This window comes from Drosophila sulfurigaster, chromosome 2R (genome assembly GCF_023558435.1).
Source record: "Drosophila sulfurigaster albostrigata strain 15112-1811.04 chromosome 2R, ASM2355843v2, whole genome shotgun sequence".
NCBI classification, from domain to species: domain Eukaryota; kingdom Metazoa; phylum Arthropoda; class Insecta; order Diptera; family Drosophilidae; genus Drosophila; species Drosophila sulfurigaster.
In genome coordinates this window covers 495,346-510,703 of record NC_084882.1, presented here as the reverse complement: position 1 = coordinate 510,703, position 15,358 = coordinate 495,346, and the positions used below count along the sequence as shown (strand labels likewise).

Here is a 15,358-nt window from a genome sequence, read left to right as displayed (position 1 = left end):
AGCATCCATTCCTCCTGTATACTCCAGTGGCTGCCGGCTCCCTCCAGTCCACACCGAAGTGTTCCGTGGGGATTACTTGCGGTGGCCGACCTTCCGTGACCTATTCACGGCCATCTATGTCAACTAGGGTTGTTGATAATATATCAAAATATCAAAATCAAAAATTGAAATTCGACAGATAAAAATGAATGTAAAATCTAATTATACAAATATTACTGGCGGCACCGCGAAGTGCATTCATTGCGAAAAAACAATAAAAACTAGCGGAAACTCATCAAATTTGTCGTCCCACTTGCGCAATAAGCATAGCGCAATTTATGCAAAATGCGTATGTGTATGTAATGTGTATGAGTATGTGTGGAAATCGAAGTTTAACACGTGGTTTACAATGTATGTATATTCATTTGTTTTAATTTTTAGCTGGCAGTGAACTTGGAAAGAGTGCTTACAATATCGGAATCCTTCAAGAGTGCTGAAGCCTTTAAAGGTAAGTGTCTTTAAAACGGCTTATCCTTTAAGCCAAAATAAAACGAAGAAAAGAGCAAGTGGGGTTCATTACTTTGACTTACTATAATTTTCGTTTTAGAAAATGGAAATAAGACAAAGGAGATTAATGAAGCAATTGTGTTCATGATCTGTAAGGACAACATGCCAGTCCGCTGTGTGGAAAAAGAGGGCCTCAATAGACTTCTCAAAAAGTGTGTGCCGCATTTTAAAATGCCTTGCAGATCCACGGCAAGTATATGAAAATGTAATATATTTTGATACCCTTCATAAGTATATATTCTTTTTTAGGTAACAACAACGATTGAAGAGAAGTACTCCCAGTGTGTTGGAGCTGTGATGAAAATGCTAAGCAATGCAAATGACGTTGCGTTTACCTGCGATGCCGTAACCATATCGAACTCGAGTCGCTCGTTCCTTACCATCACGGCGCATTTTATTGAAAAGGATTCACTAAATTCAATCTGCCTTGCAGCTTTAAGAATGAATCAAGTATGTTGATATATAATTTTTTCTATTTTAAATTTGTTTTGTTATGAATTGTGTGTCGCTTTTGTCTGGTCCTCTGTCAATGTGTTATTTGTTATTTATTCTTTAAATTTAAGTAATATTTTCCGATTTCAATTTAGTCGCATACCAGTGAATATGTAAACACTTTGTTGGAAGAGGCGTGCGCCGAATTTAACATAGATAAAATGAAGTGGACAACTCTCACGACAGACAGCGCAAGCAATATGAAGTGCGCTGCCAAACTATTTCTTGGATTAAACAAACATGTGCCGTGTTTCGCCCACAGCATAAACCTTGTAGTAGATGAAACTATCAAGGAAATATGTTCATTTTCTAGTATCGTGGATAAAATAAAGAGAGTGGTCATGCATTTTAAGCATAGTCCGGCTATGATGGACCAACTAAGAAAAGCCCAAACGGACGAGGGAATTCCCGAGGGAAAAATCAAGACCCTCATACAAAATGTTGACACCAGATGGAACTCTTGCCTGGACATGATAGAGTCCTTTTTAGGCTTAGCCAACAAGGTGGCTTTTATTTTGCTACACAAATCAGAACGTGTCAAAGGACTCCCCGAAATGCTTAATGTGTCAGAGCTAACGATATGTCGAGACTTATGTAGTCTCCTTCAACCTTTTAAAAAAGCAACAGAGCAAATAAGTGGCGAAAATTACGTAACTGTAAGTTTAGTATTACCACTTATTTCAATGTTAGCAGCTAAAACTAAAGCATTGGAAATGGAGACGAATGAAGGCAAACGAGCCAAGGAGGCGCTCATCAGAATTTCTGAAAGGAGGTTTCAGGCGTTGCAGACTAATGCAATTTTGGTTAAATCAACTTTTTTAGACCCTAGGTTTAAAAAAATGTATTTGGCGCCTTTAGCGGTAAAGGATGCCATTGCTGATATTACACTTGAAATCAATAAGTTTACTCTTAAGGGAAGGGTATGTCATCAAGTTAAAGTTTTGTTAAGTTGAATAACTAATTGACTAATCAGTAAAACTAATAGGCTTAATATTATAACATTTAAAATTTTGCTAATTATAATAAAAACACATACTTGAATATATAATAAATAAATTATTTAAATTTTGTACAGATTTCCGATGTCCCAAAACCGGAAGACGTTTTTGACGATTTCATGAGCGCACACAATCACTCAATCACAAAAGAATTGAGCGGTGTGTCGGAGCAAAATAAGGAGCTCAAACTTTACTTTAGCTTGCCCCAAGCTTCGTGGGAATGTAACCCGCTGGAGGTCTGGAAATCCCATAGGGCGACCATGCCGGGCCTTTACAAGATGGCCATGCGACATCTTATAACTCCAGGCAGCTCGGTGCCTTCAGAGCGGTTGGCATCCGCAATAAAATGTGTTGTTTGCGATGCTAGGAGCCGAATGACGGACATACACATAAAGCAACGAGTTTTCTTAAAATCTTTAAATTCTGATAATTGGGATTTATGTTAAATTTAAATAAATCTAAGACATAAGACATGTTGATTAAATATATAATTAAAAAATTAAGTTTATAAAACTTGTTTTCTTTTTATTATCCAGGAAAAAACATTTTTATTAAAAAAAATCAAAAATATCAAATATATCGATATTTTTCGGTGATATTTAGAAATATTATTATCATCTTATTTGATAAAAAAAATATCATCGATACGATATTTTTTAAAATTTTCGACAACCCTAATGTCAACAATCCAAGGTTGACTCCGGTTGAGAAACTTTTCCATTTGAATTCGAAGACCGCAGATGAGGCCAATGAAATCGTAGCCAAATTTCCGCTGACAAACGATGGTTTCGCGTCGGCTTGGGGTGCTCTCTGCGAACGATTTGAGAACAAGCGCTTGTTAATAACAAGCCAGTTAAAAATCCTGTTCAACCTGTCCACGGTTACCCAAGAGTCGGGAGCAGCTATCAAGGAGCTGCAGAGCACGATTCAGCGTTGCTTGACCGCCCTTGAGCATACAGACATTTCCGTCTGTAGCCCGTTCGCAGATTGCATCCTCGTTTTCCTCTGCTCGTCCAAACTTCCCAAGCTCACACTCTCGTTGTGGGAGCAATCTTTGGTGGACAAAGCAAAAATTCCCGCATGGCAGGATATGAGCACGTTCCTCAATGAGCGCTACCGTACGCTCGAAGCGATTGAGGACGTGAAACAGATTGCCAACTCACAGATCGCGACTGCAGGACCATCTCGTTCGCAGAATTCCAAGCGAGTCAACTCCTTTGAGGCCCGAGTCACTCCGAAAGGCAAATCGTGTGACTTGTGCTCAAAGGAGAATCACCCTGTCCGGGTGTGTCCGCGTTTTTTGCAAATGTCGGTCAATGAGCGGATGACATACATCAAACAGAAAGTCTCTGTTTAAACTGTTTCGCAAGAGGTCACCAACTCCGAGAGTGTACGAGTGCGCACAATTGCTTTACATGCAAAGGGCGGCACAACACTCTTCTCCATCGGGGCGACAGTGCCCACAATGGTGCCTCTTCATCTTCCAATATATAGTCCACTTCAAATCCAACGGTAACAAATGTGCAAAATTTCTTTGCCAACAATGCTCAGAATGTCCTTCTCGGAGTCATCAACGTATGCCACTTGGGCACTACATACACCGCACGTGCGCTAATTGATTCCGGGTCCGAAGCGACCTTCATTTCTGAGCGTCTGTTCCAACGCATTAAGTTGCCTTTCCAGTCCGTGCGAGCCCAGGTATCCGGGACAAATCACGCAGTTGCGGCCCAATCGCAGAAGTTATGTCACTTCAGCATTGGTTCTCCGACGAAGCCGAGGCTCCCTATCGAGACTTCGGCATTCGTAATTCCACAGTTGGCAGGCAAACTGCCCTCCTTCGATATGCCGCGAACTTTCCAAAGGGATCTACCAGCGATAGAACTGGCAGATCCACACTTCTACAAGAGCGCTCAGATTGATATTCTAATTGGCGCGGATATCACTCCTTGGGCAGGAAACCGTGTTTGGCTGGATTCTTACCGGCGCCGTCTCCCAGAATGTGTCGACAACTGTTTCTGCGTTTTCGACAAGAGTCGCCCTCCAAGCAGACGAACAGCTCGACAGCCTACTTTCCAAATTTTGGGAGGTGGAGGATATTCCAGCGAAGCTGATAAAGGAGTCAGACTTCGTTTGAGAAGAAAACTTCGTTAAGACTACTTCTCGTAGCAAATGTGGCAGATATCGGGTGACTCTTCCATTCCGGAAGCCCGATGGCATTGAACTGGGTCATTCCAGATCTATAGCGCTGGCTCAATTCCTCAAGAACGAGAATCGTTTGTCAAGAAACGATTCTCTGAAGGAACAGTACAATGCCGTTCTCCAGAAGTACGTGGACTTGGGTCATATGACATCGCCTCAGGCGATTGTCACGACTCCTAATTTCTACCTGCCTCACCACGCCGTGTTCAAACCAGATAGCACCACGACGAAGGTGCGGGTCGTTTTCAACGCATCTTGTCCATCCTCAAATGGCAAGAGTCTGAATGATATCCTTCATTCAGGGCCCATTCTCCAATCGGATCTCACGTTGCAGATCCTCAGATGGCGATACTATCGATATGTGTTCAATGCGGACATAACGAAGATGTATCGCCAAATTCTCATGGACTCGAAGCACACACCGTTCCAACGAATTCTGTTCCGTACGTCGGACGGTGAGATCCGTGACTTCGAGTTGAACACAGTGACATTCGGTGTCAACTGTGCGCCTTTCCTGACTCTACGAGTCCTCCAGCAACTTGCTGATGACATACGCTTGGAGTATCCTCTCGCAAGCCGAGTCATTTCCAACAACATGTACGTGGACTACGTTCTGGCGGGGACACACACGAAAGAAGAGGCCATCCGGACCATTGCGGAAGTGTGTGCAGCCCTGGACAGCGCTGGCTTCCCGCTGAGGAAGTGGACGTCGAACCATAAGAGCGTGCTGAAGGACATTCCAAAGGACCATCTACTTCGAGAAGATTTCCTCGAACTCGAAGACTCCAGTACGGCGAAAACACTGGGCATCAGGTGGTAAGCTCACGATGACGAGTTCTTCTTCATGCCACCAGAAGTTGCCCATCAGGACTCCCACACGAAGAGGGAAGTGCTCTCGCAAATCGCTAAGCTTTTCGACCCAGCCGGGTGGCTGGCCCCTTTCGTTATCCGAGCCAAGATCTTCATGCAGGAGATCTGGCTGAGAACGCTCGAATGGGACGAGCATTTACCCACGGATCTTTCACTCCAATGGAAGGAGTACCTCCAGAGCTATCCTGCTCTGGGAAAGATCCGGATTCCAAGATGGGTCCAATTCCAGACACGAGTGAAGTTCCAGTTCCACGGATTCTGTGATGCGTCAGAAAGGGCGTATGGAGCGGCGATCTTTGGCGAACAAGGTTTCCGCACATCTCCTTACTGCGAAGGCAAAGGTGGCTCCTGTCAAGTCTCTCTCAGTGCCACGTTTGGAGCTTTGTGGCGCAGTCCTGTTGGCTGAGTTATCTGCAGCCCTCCTCCTGAATCTGCCAGCAGAAAGTTTCCAGACTTTCTTTTGGACTGACTCAACAATTGTTCTCGCCTGGTTGAACAAGCCACACTGCCGATGGACAACCTTTGTGGCCAATCGTGTGGCCAAAATCGTCCAAGCCAGCGACGCCAAGAACTGATCGCATGTGCGATCCGAGCACAATCCGGCAGATCTTGCAAGTTCTCTGAGTTTGGCAAGGCACTGCGCACGTCTGCCTATGTTCTCAGATTCATCGATAGGAGTCGGAAGTTGGCAGTTCTAAGCTCTACCGTGGTCCAAGCGGATGAGCTGTCACGGATCCAAAAGCGGCTAATCGTCATGGCTCAACGACAAACCTTTCCACAAGAATACCACTGTCTGCAGTCCAAGCAGCAGGTTCCTTCCTCAAGTTCAATCCGAAACTTGAACCCTTTCCTCGATGGCAAGGGGATTCTACGGGCCTGTGGGCGTCCCACTCGCTGCGTTATGATGAGAGTCATCCAATCATCCTCTCGTATTCCTCGTCCTTTGCACGACTATTGGTTCGTTTCACCCATCGTATATCCTTACATGGGGGTAACCAAGTCGTCATGCGGCTGATCCGTTCCAGATTCTGGATTCCAAAGTTGAAGGTCCTCGTCAAATCCACCATCAACTCTTGCAAGGTTTGCGTGATCTACAAGAAGAGATTGCAGACCCAAATGATGGGGGACTTGCCCAAGGAAAGGGCGTCCTACTCGAGACCTTTCACGCACACTGGAGTCGACTTCGCCGGCCCATTCGAAATAAAGAATTACACTGGCCGAGCCTGCCTCATCACCAAAGGGTATGTCTGCGTCTTCGTGTGCTTCAGCACGAAGGCGATCCACTTGGAGGCAACATCGGATATCACGGCGGAGAAATTTCTGGCCGCATTCTCCCGTTTCATCGCACGGCGCGGGTGTCCACACCAAATGTACTCGGACAACAGGAAAACCTTCGATGGAGCTGACAAGGTGATCTCCAACGACTTCTTGGAAGAGACGAGGGAGTGCATCATCGCACAACACGCCCACAAGAGCCTATCCTGGCACTTCAACCCGCCGGGCGCCCCGCATATGGGTGGATTATGGGAAGCCGGCGTAAAGAGTTTCAAGGCACTCTTTTACAAGGCGACCTCCACCGGGAAGTATACGTTCGAAGAGTTGTCCACTCTTCTCGCTAAGATCGAAGCCTGCCTGAATTCGAGGCCGATTTCCCCTATGTCCGAGGACCCTTCGGACTTACTAGCGCTCACTCCTGGCCATTTCCTCGTAGGTGGCCCACTTATTTCGGTGTTGGAACCACCAATTAACCAACCGGCCACCTCCATCCTCAATCGGTGGCAGCGACTGAAAGCTCTTCACCAACAATTTTGTTTCCGTTGGAAAGATGAGTACCTGAAGGAGCTGCACAAACGGACGAAATGGCAATCCCCTACACGGAACCTTCGGATCGGTGACATGGTCGTCATAAAAGAAGACAACCTCCCCTCGAACGAGTGGCGCCTAGGACGGGTGCTGACGACTTGTCCAGGCACCGATGCCAAGGGCCGAGATGTAGATGTGCTCACGGCACGGGGTACTATCCGAAGACCCGTTGCCAAACTCATTCTACTCCCGATGGACAGCAAGACTGACCCCTCCACGTCAGAAGGACTGAAGGACCAATAACATCCTATTCCGTACTCCTATTCGTCGTCCTGTGTTGTCCTATGCTGTCCTGTTCCGTGTGTCATTGACACTGCAAAGAGGCTACTACAAGAATCGTTTGTTTTTTTTCTTGTTTCATTTCATGTAGTATGCCATCACATACATCCACCCACCAGGACCGCCCCGCTGGCACCAACTCGTTCCGGTGTCGCGTGTGCCGTGGGATCCACCCACTCCGGAAGTGTCAGCGATTCCTGAGGCTGAATGCGGAGAAACGGTTGAGAGCAGTACTCATCAACAAGTACTGCTCTAACTGTTTGGCCCACCAACACTCCAGGCAATCCTGCCGCAGCGCGGGAAGGTGCAGGGTGTGTCGTGGGGACCACCACACGTTGCTACACTTGAAGGCGGCACGCAGCGTTCGCCCCAATCGTCAGCGACGAGGCGATGACCAACCGGGCTCCACCCGGTCCCGAACTGCAACACGGCCACGTTCGCCAACCCCACCAGACATTCGAGATGCGAGCTGTTATATATACTGAAATTAAAAACTTTAAAATCTCTCCTCACTAACAATAATACTATCGTACATTATTATACTAATAATAATCTGGCAACTCTGTAATCACCAATTACTTATACATACATATTTAATAAAGTCAGTTCTTATGCACACATCACACAACGCATACACAACATTATTGGCGACGAGGAGAAAAATTCGAAGAAAAATAAAATAAAAGTGAATCGTGTCGCGTAGTCGTTGATATTCATCAAGATGCCGGCAGATGAAAATTTAATACAAGCAATTCTTGCTCAACAGCAAGAATTTACAACAGCGATATTGCAGCAGCAACGCAATTGGATGCAAGAAATATTAGAAAAGAACGCAGCTCCAAATGTGAGTGATTCAAGCCACGCGGGTGAATCTCTATGTCCTCCATTTCATGTATTTGACAAAGAAATACAAAATTGGGAGTCATATCTCGAACAATTATCGCAACATTTTAATGCATATTCGGTCAGTGCAGATCAAAAACAAAAGCTTATTTTCTTTCGTGGTGTGGTGTAACAATATTTGAACTCATAAAAAATCTGTTCGGCACTAACAATTTGAACACATATACATACAAACAACTCACAGACAAGCTCACAGATCATTTCACAACGAAACGACACATTGTGGCAGCTCGGTACGAATTCTTTAAAAGAGGAATGCAACATTCACAAACACATAGAGAGTGGGTAGCCGATTTACGCGGGATCGCTCGTGAATGTCAGTTTGTATGTAAATCGGAAGGTTGTTTGTCAAAATATGTAGATGAAATGATACGAGATCAGATCATAGTACATACTCCATACGATGCAGTTCGTGCATCTGCTCTTCAGAAGTCACAGCCAACTCTGGAAGATGTGCTCATAGTTGCAGAAACCTATGAGACAACGACAAAACCGTAGCAACGCTGAAAGAAAATGTTGAAAAAAATATTCCACTTAATGCAGTAAACGCGTATTCAAAGAACTCGAGAGTTACCAGCTCAAACAAAAACGCATTAAAATCGTGCTCGGGTTGTGGACATTCTCATAAAAGAGAGAAGTGCAAGTTTCGCGATGCTGAATGCCATAAGTGCGGTAGAAAAGGACATATAGCTGTCGTCTGTATGTCAAAGCAAGACAAAACACAGTTGCGAAATAGATTCCAAGGCCAAAAACAAAACAAAAGCGAAACAAACGAAATAGAAGCAATAGAAGCAGTGAACAGTATTACAGGCGTAGTAAAAGTGAAATGAACAAAAAAGTCATTGATCTTGAAATACTTAAACAAGTGATTTCATTTCAAATGGACTCAGGAGCAACAGCTTCTGTAATTAATTCAAATACATATGCGCTTTTAAACAAACCAGTATTGCACAAGTGCTCGCGAGTGTTACATGCGTTTGGACATACACCAATTCCGTTACTGAGAGCTGCACACTGTCGCGAAGTGTGGCAAAATGAAAAGAAATAATCATAATTGTGGCAAATGTGGAACATTCGACCAATCTTTTCGGAATGGATTTATTCAAAACATTCGGGTTTGATATAATGCCAGTGTCGAACATTAATGAAGTGCGCAGTAACGAAGTGAGTGACATCTGCAAAAAATATAAAGACGTATTTGAGTCAGCAATGGGAGCTATCAAAGACTTCAAAGCCAGCATAGTCCTAAAATCGTCAGCAACGCCAAAATTTTACAAAAGCCGCCAAATTCCTTTCGCACAAATTGAGCAATTCAAGGCAGAAGCAGACAGGCTCACACAAGCCGGAATATGGAAACCAGTCAAGTTCAGCAATTGGGCATCCCCAATTGTTCTAGCACCAAAACCAGGTGGAGCAATTCGGATTTGTGGCGACTTTAAGCAAGCATTAAACGCACAAATCGATGTGGAACAGTATCCGTTGCCTACAAAGGAATCTCTATTTCATATCATCCGTCATGGTAAGCAATTTAGCAAAATAGATCTCAAGGATGCTTATCTACAAATGGAACTGGATGAGGAATCCAAGAAAATCATGGTCGTGAACACACCGCTGGGGCTTTTCCAATATCAGCGTCTTCCATACGGGATAGCCAGCGCACCAGCAATCTTTCAAAGATATTTAGAGCAACTTCTAAAGGGGATAGAAGGTTGTGGAAATTATCTGGATGACATCATCATCTCAGCGCCGACCAGTGAAGAACATTCAAAGAGAATAGACCAAGTTCTAGCAATCCTTCAGGAAAATGGAATTAGATGCAAAATCGCGAAATGCTTCTTTTTCGAAGATGAAATTGAATATTTGGGACGGAGAATTAGCGCACATGGAATTCTTCCAGACAGCTCAGGCCTAGAAGCGGTTAAACTACTGAAACCTCCTGAGAATCTGCAGCAATTGGAAGCATTTATGGGTAAAGTAAATTACTATTGCAACTTTATTCCAAATTATTCGCAATTGGCTGCTCCCATGAACCAACTTCGCAGAAAAAATGTAGATTACACGTTTGGACCTCAGCAGCATAAAGCATTTACGGATTTAAAGTCGCACATTATCAATGCAACGCAACTAGCCCATTTCGACGAAAATTTACCGCTTATACTTGCAACTGATGCATCATCGTTTGGTATTGGAGTAGTGCTTTCCCATCGTCAGCATAACGGCACAGAAAGACCAATAGCTTTCGCTTCAAAAACTTTAGACAAACACCAGGTGAAATACAGCCAAATCGAAAAGGAAGGACTTTCTATAATCTTTGGAGTAAAACGATTTCACCAATATTTATATGGAAGAAAATTTACGTTGATAACAGATCACAAGCCACTTGTAACTATTTTCAATCCAGGCAAGTATCTTCCTTCGATGACATCAAATAGGTTACAACGTTGGGCTATCATTCTTATGGCATACACCTTTGAGATTCAATATCGTGCAACAGCAGCACATGGCAACGCCGATGCTCTTTCACGCCTTCCAGTAGGTATGGACTCAGACTTCGACAAAGAAGAGGAAGCCTGCAACACAGTTCTTGAATCGTCACCGCCCATTAATGCTGACACAATTCACAAACACTTAAGCAACGACAAAGTTCTCAAACAAGTCCTACAATTCGTCACTAAAGGCTGGCCAGAAAAACTTCAACCGAGTCAAAACGATTTGTTGCCATATTTTAATCGTAGGTTTGCAATCACTACTAACCGACAACTACTTTGCTTACACACAGATGCCAGTCGTGTAATTATACCAGCCGATCTTCGCGCCCATATTCTGCAGCTCCTGCATGAAGGACATTGGGGCATTGTTCGTATGAAGCAGCTATCCAGGCAACATGTTTGGTGGCCTACCATTGACCAAGACATCAAAAATCTTGTCAATTCTTGCACCATTTGCAAATGCAACAATCCAGCACCGCCGAGAGAATATCACAGTTGGCCGGAAGCATCAACAGCTTGGGAACGTATTCACATTGACTTCGCGGGACCAATATTCGACGCCATGTGGCTAATTTGCGTAGACGCTTTCTCACAATTTCCATTTGCTGTTCAAATGCCGTCTACTACAACCGTCCACACGATTGCAGCACTATCCTCAATCTTCGCAATTGAGGGATATCCAAAAACAATAGTGAGTGACAATGGACCACAATTTACTGCTGACGCCTTCGCAGTATTTTGCAAACAAAATGGAATACAGCACATTACTACAGCACCGTTTCATCCCGCATCCAACGGATTGGCAGAGCGTTTTGTACAGACTTTCAAATTTTCTGTAAAGAAAAATTTATCTGATGGTTTGACAGTTCGAGAAGCAGTGACCAAATACCTCGCATCCTACAGGTTTACACCAAATGCCCAAGGAAAAACCCTGCGGAATTAATACACGGTCGACCAGTTCGAACATTATTGAGCCAAATATTTGAGAAGCCTGTGCAACACAAACATGAAGACACCAAATACAGAGTTAATCAGCCGGTCTTCACTCGAAACTTTTCAAGGGGAGAAAAGTGGATTGAAGGAATAATTGATCGTACACTCGGGAAAATGATGTACATAGTTCGCACCAAAAGTGGCTATGTTAAACGCCATTATAATCAGCTCAAATCAAGATCCTCAAATGATAACGACGATGACAAATCAACCGACTTCTGGTTTGTACCTGACATCCCTACTAAAAGTCCAGAATCTCAATACCAAGATGAACCGCTAAACTCATCATCCGCTCAGAAACAAGCCCCTGATACACCAGCAACCGTAACCCAACAGACCAAGGAAGTTCAACCAGCACGACGTCCATCGGGAATACCAGTCCGCCAAAGCACACGAGTTCGCCAAGGAGTTAACCGATTCCAGCCAAATGATTTTAGAAAATCAAAAACTAACAATCGTTCTTAATTTAGGGATGAGATGTGTTATATATACTGAAATTAAAAAACTTTAACATCTCTCCTCACTAACAATACCAATAATACTATCGTACATTATTATACTAATAACATTATATCATCTGGCAACTCTGTAACTTCAATTACTTATACATATTTAATAAAGTCAGTTCTTATGCACACATCACACAACGCATACACAACACGAGCGCTGATCGACCCGTGCACGGCGACCAGCCGTATCAGCGCATCATTGACAACGGCCTACCGGCTATCCGTCACCCGGGTTGGTACGGAAGGCGTCTGCACGGCGATCATCCGCTCGCGGACATCCGAGTTCCGTCGAAAGGTGCTGCTGCAGGTGGACTCTCAACTCTGCTGCCGCACCCCCCTCCGACCCGTCGATGGCGAAAACTTGGAGCAGTTCCGCAGCATCACGCTCGCCGACGAACGCTGGTTCCATCCATCGATGGTGTCCCTGGTGCTCGGCACTGATGTGTATCCTCACATCATCCAACCTGGCCTCCTGCCGAGCACCAACGGTTTGCCAATGGCCCAGAATTCCACCTTGGGTTGGATTCTGTCCGGTCCATTTGGACAATGATACCGTTTGCAACTCATTGCAAGTGGGGGAGGATGTTGATGCCAGATGACTGCAGGTGTGACCACTCAGGCCAGCTGACAGTGTGGTCGCGATCGCAAGTTATCGATAGCGACAAAGCTGGTATACTGTGCGTGTGACCGTGTCATACGCGCAGACACACTGTTCTTGGTTTCCTATGAAGATGGTCACCCTGCCCTTTTTAGTGCTTTTTGCTATTCCGCCTTCTATCATATGTTCAAATATTCTTCTGAGCACATGCAATTGTATTATTTTCAAGTGTCGAATAAAAGTTTGTAAAGTGAACAAACCCACTACGTATAAGAATTGAAAGTGTTTTTATTTTACTCGAAAGACGCCCCCCTACAATCAGCAGCTATAACCTATAGTATCCAGATTTTTTACTAAAGTTTCCCAGGTTATATACGAAAATTTCCAAATTATTGTTGCATCAAAATAAAAAACAATAGTTTTTCATATAAAAACTGAATATCAGACCGATTGTTCATATGGCAGCTATATGATATAGTTGCCCGATCTGGCTGATTTTTACATATTATTTTAGGATAAATATAAAAAAATTTTCTGCGAAGTTTCAAGTCCCTACCTCAACTAGAAGTATTTTTGGCCGCTCTCCCCATACAAGCCGGACCACTGTGCTATGTGTAGAAAAAGTATGCAAATTGTTTTCTCTTCATACATACTTATAACTATTATTTATTACATTATTTATTTATATGTTTATTGACCTAGTTAATTTGTATTATTTAATTTGTTTAGTTGTATAAAATTATTTGTAGTCTGAGAAAATGGTACTAAATGTCTTGTCATGTTTTGTTCTGAGAAGCGCCGCCTTAATTATGAAATGAGTCTGAAAGCTCCAAAAAATAGCGCCATCTATTGGTGGACTACGATACTTACAAGCGTGAGTTACTAGATCAGCTGATCGTGTTAAGTCCACACCAAAATAGACAACGATTACTATTTTGAGTAGGATTATTTGTCAAATTCCGAAAAGAGGTTTTTGTTGTTGGTTTTGTTTGTAACACAGTTGTTAACAGGTTATGTGAAAAACCTGAGAGGAAAAAAAATGTGTAAAAGTGCATGTGACTAAAACCAAAAATATATCTCAGTGAAGTGGTTGGCGAAGTCCGTTGCATATATCGTATTTGTAAGTATACAATGGTACTGCAATGTATAATTGATATACTAATACGTTAATTGTTTTTTTTTCACAAAAGTGCACCTATGCCGTTCACTTAACCTACGCAATAGATGGTTGTCCACTTCCACGTCCTCCCATATCAAGTGCCGTTTTCCAGATTAGGGTAAATATTTGTTATACGTATGTTTAGTTTTTAAACCCGCTACCCATAGGGTAGAAGGGTATTATAACTTTGTGCCGACAGGAAATATATGTAACAAGCAGGCATCTCCGACCCTATAAAGTATATATATTCTTGATCAGCGTCAACAGCCGAGACGATCTAGCCATGTCCGTCTGTCCGTCCGTCCGTATGAACACCTAGATCTCAGAGACTATAAGAGTTAGAGCAATAATTTTTTTTCGACAGCATTTGTTATCTTTGCACACAGATCAATTTTGTTTAAAATTTTTGCCACGCCCACTTCCACCCCACAAATCAAAAAAAATCGAATAACAAGCGTAATTTTAAAGCTAAAGCTGCGAATTTTGGTATATACAATAATTACTATAGTAGTTATGATTCCTGAAAATTTGGTTGCGATCAGATAAGTTGTGGAAGTTATCAAAGAAATACTTTTGTACGGGCAAAAACGCCTACTTACTACATAGGGGTCTGAGTTGCTTTGGCCGACAATCTAGCACATTGTGCCGTCTATGGTATATTTTGAATGGTGTACTATATCGATATACCAAACATACCATTTGGTATATTCTAAGTATTTTTAGTATATTTGCAGTATATTCGGTATATTTTGAGAATAATACCGCAAAATATATTGTTTTAAATAAAATTGGGTAGCTGGTATCTCACAGTCGAGTACACTCGACTGTAGCTTTCTTACTTGTTTTTTGTTGTTCTAAGTTTAGTTTTGTGTATTTATTTTTAGATTCGGCACCCAGTATGTACACTGAATCTAATAACCCAGTGTGTAAATTGTAATGACGCAGTATTGATCTAAATAAAACGCAGTCCTAATCTATCAAAACGCCGAAAGAACTTATATAAACCCAAAATTTGAACTTGATTACGCCTAAAAATTCACCACACTGTAATGAGTGATTAACGGCCAACAACAAAAGCTTCACGACGCAGCTGTGCTGGCCACATCAGCTGTCGGTACACCACAAACAGATGGTCTCCATAAACGACGGTATCCAGAGATAGTTGCAGACTCGCACTGCGAAACGGAGAGCTGCTTCCAAGCAGGTTGGCTTCGTCTGCTGACGAAGAGCAACTTACGGCTGGTAGCCTCGCCGCAATCTCTAGCTACGGATTGCGTCGTTCCTTATGGTGACATCGAGTCCGAAGGCGAATAGCTGAATGTCAGCCTATGTTTTTTTTTGTTTTTGTTGGATTATTGTTAATTTAGATTGATTAGTTCAAGTGTGCATTTTTAAGTGAATGTTTATAAGTGTTGTAAGTGTATTATGATGTGGCGAGAAAATTGAAATCAACAACTTTT

At 43.1% G+C, this 15,358-nt stretch overlaps 1 protein-coding gene and 1 long non-coding RNA gene across 3 annotated transcripts; both read left to right on the top strand.

Annotated features, from left to right (window-relative positions):
- The first annotated feature begins 384 nt into the window (after positions 1-384).
- Positions 385-2,526, top strand: LOC133838632 (zinc finger BED domain-containing protein 4-like). Of its 2 annotated transcripts, XM_062269791.1 has the most exons (5): positions 385-487; positions 587-735; positions 796-996; positions 1,134-1,958; positions 2,114-2,524. In XM_062269791.1, exons 2-5 carry the CDS (start codon positions 631-633, stop codon positions 2,480-2,482), a joined length of 1,500 nt encoding a protein of 499 aa, XP_062125775.1. In that variant the 5' UTR covers positions 385-487; positions 587-630; the 3' UTR covers positions 2,483-2,524. The 2 variants fall into 2 exon arrangements, with proteins under 2 accessions (XP_062125775.1, XP_062125776.1); XM_062269792.1 differs by lacking the exon at positions 1,134-1,958 and having other exon boundaries at positions 2,114-2,526.
- An 11,051-nt stretch (positions 2,527-13,577) lies between these two features.
- On the top strand, positions 13,578-14,821 carry LOC133838316 (uncharacterized). Its single transcript, XR_009893933.1, has 3 exons — positions 13,578-13,859; positions 13,930-14,016; positions 14,783-14,821. It is a non-coding gene; the product is annotated as an uncharacterized LOC133838316 (long non-coding RNA).
- The last annotated feature ends 537 nt before the right edge of the window (positions 14,822-15,358 follow it).